This window comes from Cyprinus carpio, chromosome A17 (assembly GCF_018340385.1).
Source record: "Cyprinus carpio isolate SPL01 chromosome A17, ASM1834038v1, whole genome shotgun sequence".
Lineage (NCBI taxonomy): Eukaryota > Metazoa > Chordata > Actinopteri > Cypriniformes > Cyprinidae > Cyprinus > Cyprinus carpio.
This window is the reverse complement of record NC_056588.1, coordinates 9422008-9424872: the sequence shown is the minus strand read 5'-3', so window position 1 is coordinate 9424872 and position 2865 is coordinate 9422008. Positions and strand designations below refer to the sequence as shown.

At 40.4% G+C, this 2865-nt stretch overlaps 1 protein-coding gene across 1 annotated transcript in view; it reads left to right on the top strand.

Moving 5' to 3' along the window:
- The first annotated feature begins 1120 nt into the window (after positions 1 to 1120).
- The window catches only part of LOC109108037 (homeobox protein HMX3-like), a 2751-nt gene continuing 1006 nt past the window's right edge, over positions 1121 to 2865 (top strand). Inside the window, exons 1-2 of the mRNA XM_042773931.1 lie at positions 1121 to 1870; positions 2280 to 2865. The exon at positions 2280 to 2865 is cut by the window's right edge and continues 1006 nt beyond it. Coding sequence (XP_042629865.1) covers positions 1585 to 1870; positions 2280 to 2865 — 872 coding nt within the window. The 5' untranslated portion in view covers positions 1121 to 1584. The remainder of the gene's footprint in view (positions 1871 to 2279) is intronic.

The following is a 2865-nucleotide window of genomic DNA, read 5'->3' as shown; positions in this document are numbered from 1 at the left end:
CTCTCGCCTCGTTCAATCAGTGACTTATGGCGTCAATTTCACTCTTGTTAATAATTATGGAGTCAAAATGATCGTTTTCATAAGACTACACCAAGAAAACCGTTTTGATTAAAGATGGACAACGTTGGCAACTTGATGACAGGCCATGTGTTCACTGATGTATTTCAAGTGACAATGTGCTGCTGCCGAACAAACTCAACATTTAGTGACACCAAATGTATGACCCCATGACCTACTGGTTTAATTTTTCTTTGCTGAGATTTTGTGTTTTATTTGTAGTTCGTTTGTTTTATTTTAAATTGTGTTATTATCTGTAGAATAATACTTATCTTTAAAACAAACGAACGTGAAGTCCATAAACCATTAATATTTCGAACTCTGCAGGCATTGATGGTAAAGAGTTAAAAAGTAACACATCTACGGATCGAAGGTTTAAATTGGTTGCAATGAAAACTTATTAAATATTTGAGTTTAAAACAGTAATGCTTAGAAAAATGAATAAATGACAATGGATGGAAGGATGGATGGATGATTTTAATGAAAGAATTATTTTAACTAGCCTATTTTTTAAATACCTGCTTAACCTAAAAATTAACTGTAAAAAAAAATAATAATAATAGCTTTCCATAGTGTTTACAGTATTATATACTAAAGGGTTTCATACGATGTTAAAATGCTGTAACATTTTAGTATAGCTACTACAAATGCATGTTTAAGTAGCCTATAGCTACTTGTACAAATTATTTGCTTCTACAATTCTACTATTCGACAGACTTGGATTGGACTTATGCTTTAGTTTATTTGCTTATATACTATGCAAAAAAAAAAAAAAAAAATGCAATTCCATATCTCTGCCCCTAACTGCAGTTTACGCCTATGTATCAAGGTTTTTATGTCCAAATGTAGAAAGTCTGTAAACAACTCTTCAGAGATACACTGATTAAAAAAAAGTCAACTGTAACTTTTCAATGCTCGTGGCCTAAACTTTTGACTATTGCCTTCATCGGCGCACCGCTTGAGCTAAATCCTTGTCCCTTTGTGTTAATGGTTCGTCCTCATTTGCCACCTAATTGGACTATATAAGACCAATAACAGAAGAGAACTCTCAGCCCAGCAGCCAACGCGAAGAGTCTGGGAGGCCCCTCCTCTCTCCAGACTCTCCACTTCCCATCTCTCCCTTCATCCCATTTGCTATTGTACGTGCCCAATCGCCGTATACTTTCTGCATTTAACTCGGGTGACATTTTTATTTCATCATTAGCATCTGGCGCCAGACGGACGCGGTGAGCATCATTTTCACCAAGGAACTCTCGGAAGATGATCAGCAAGATTAATATTGTTTATCTCGCTCCGCATTACTGTCTTTCGTTTTAACGTCAGTGCTGACCGTAAACAACCGCGTTTAAGTTCCCACTACTGGAAGAGTTTACCAAGGACCTTCAAACTGTAATCGTTTTTTTATAATTTTTTTATTATTATTATTATTGTTGTTGTTTTTAGATTTTTTTTTTTTTTTTTTTTTTTTTTTTTTTTTTTTTTTTAGCCTTTTTCAGAAAATAATATAACGCCGAATTTCAAGCCAACATGCCCGAAACAACCCAGGATACATGTGCTTCGGCGAAAGACTCTCCATTTTTCATTAAAAATCTTCTCAATTCTGACAGTAAGCCGCCAAAGCCTAAGCCTATTTTGGCATCAACTAAAGCAGTACTTGATGGTAGCTTCTCGCTCTCTCAGGTTGGGGAATTAAACTTTCCTCGCTTTGAGTTGCCGACCCAGCGCTTTGCGTTACCGGCTTATCTTGAGCGTGCCTCGGCGTGGTGGTACCCGTACACACTCAGTGCATCTGCGCATCTCCACAGAGCAGAAGGTAAGGTTTGAGCTCTCAGAACAGCTTTTTGTGTAGTGTGCATTGATTTGTTATGATTTATCTTAAATAATAGCGTGGTTCTGCTAGCAAATGTTGCTGCATAGGCTACTGATGCAGTGTTAATGAGAAGCAAGTCAGCCCATAGTTTAGAAAATGTTTCCGGACATATTAAGAATACAGGTATCAATTTAAATAAGCTCTTTTCGTTCTTTATAAATATGAAAGTGGAATGTTTTGAAATGATCTTATTTTTAAAATGCGATGTTTAAATTTGAAAACATTGAGATTTGGACAGTACGATCCACACTTGTTTGCACCTGTCATGTGGCAAAGTGACGCGACCTGTGAAACTTGATATGAATATGTTTCTGAAAGAAAACGAATGCTAATTTGAGCTCTCCTACTGTAGCAGCACAAAAAGCGAGAGACTCCTCACCGATCACAGGCACTGGCCGAGATTCACCTGAGCTCGTGCTCAAATCAGACCCGGATGCCAAGGACGATGAAGACGACAACAGAAGTGGAGACGAGATTGTCCTCGAGGAGAGCGACACTGAAGAGGGTAAAAAAGAAGGCGGCGTGGACGACTGGAAGAAGGGTGACGACGGCGCGGACAAGAAACCTTGCCGGAAAAAGAAAACTCGCACGGTGTTCTCGCGGAGTCAGGTGTTCCAGCTGGAGTCCACCTTCGACATGAAACGCTACCTCAGCAGCTCAGAGCGCGCGGGCCTTGCTGCCTCGCTTCACCTCACAGAGACCCAAGTCAAAATCTGGTTTCAAAACCGCAGAAACAAATGGAAACGTCAGCTGGCCGCAGAGCTAGAGGCCGCCAACCTCAGCCACGCAGCGGCGCAAAGGATTGTGAGAGTACCCATCCTGTATCACGAGAACTCGGCCTCTGAGAGCTCCAACACAGCGGGCAATGTGCCCGTAAGCCAGCCGCTGCTGACTTTCCCTCATCCGGTTTACTATTCGCATCCCATCGTCACCTCCGT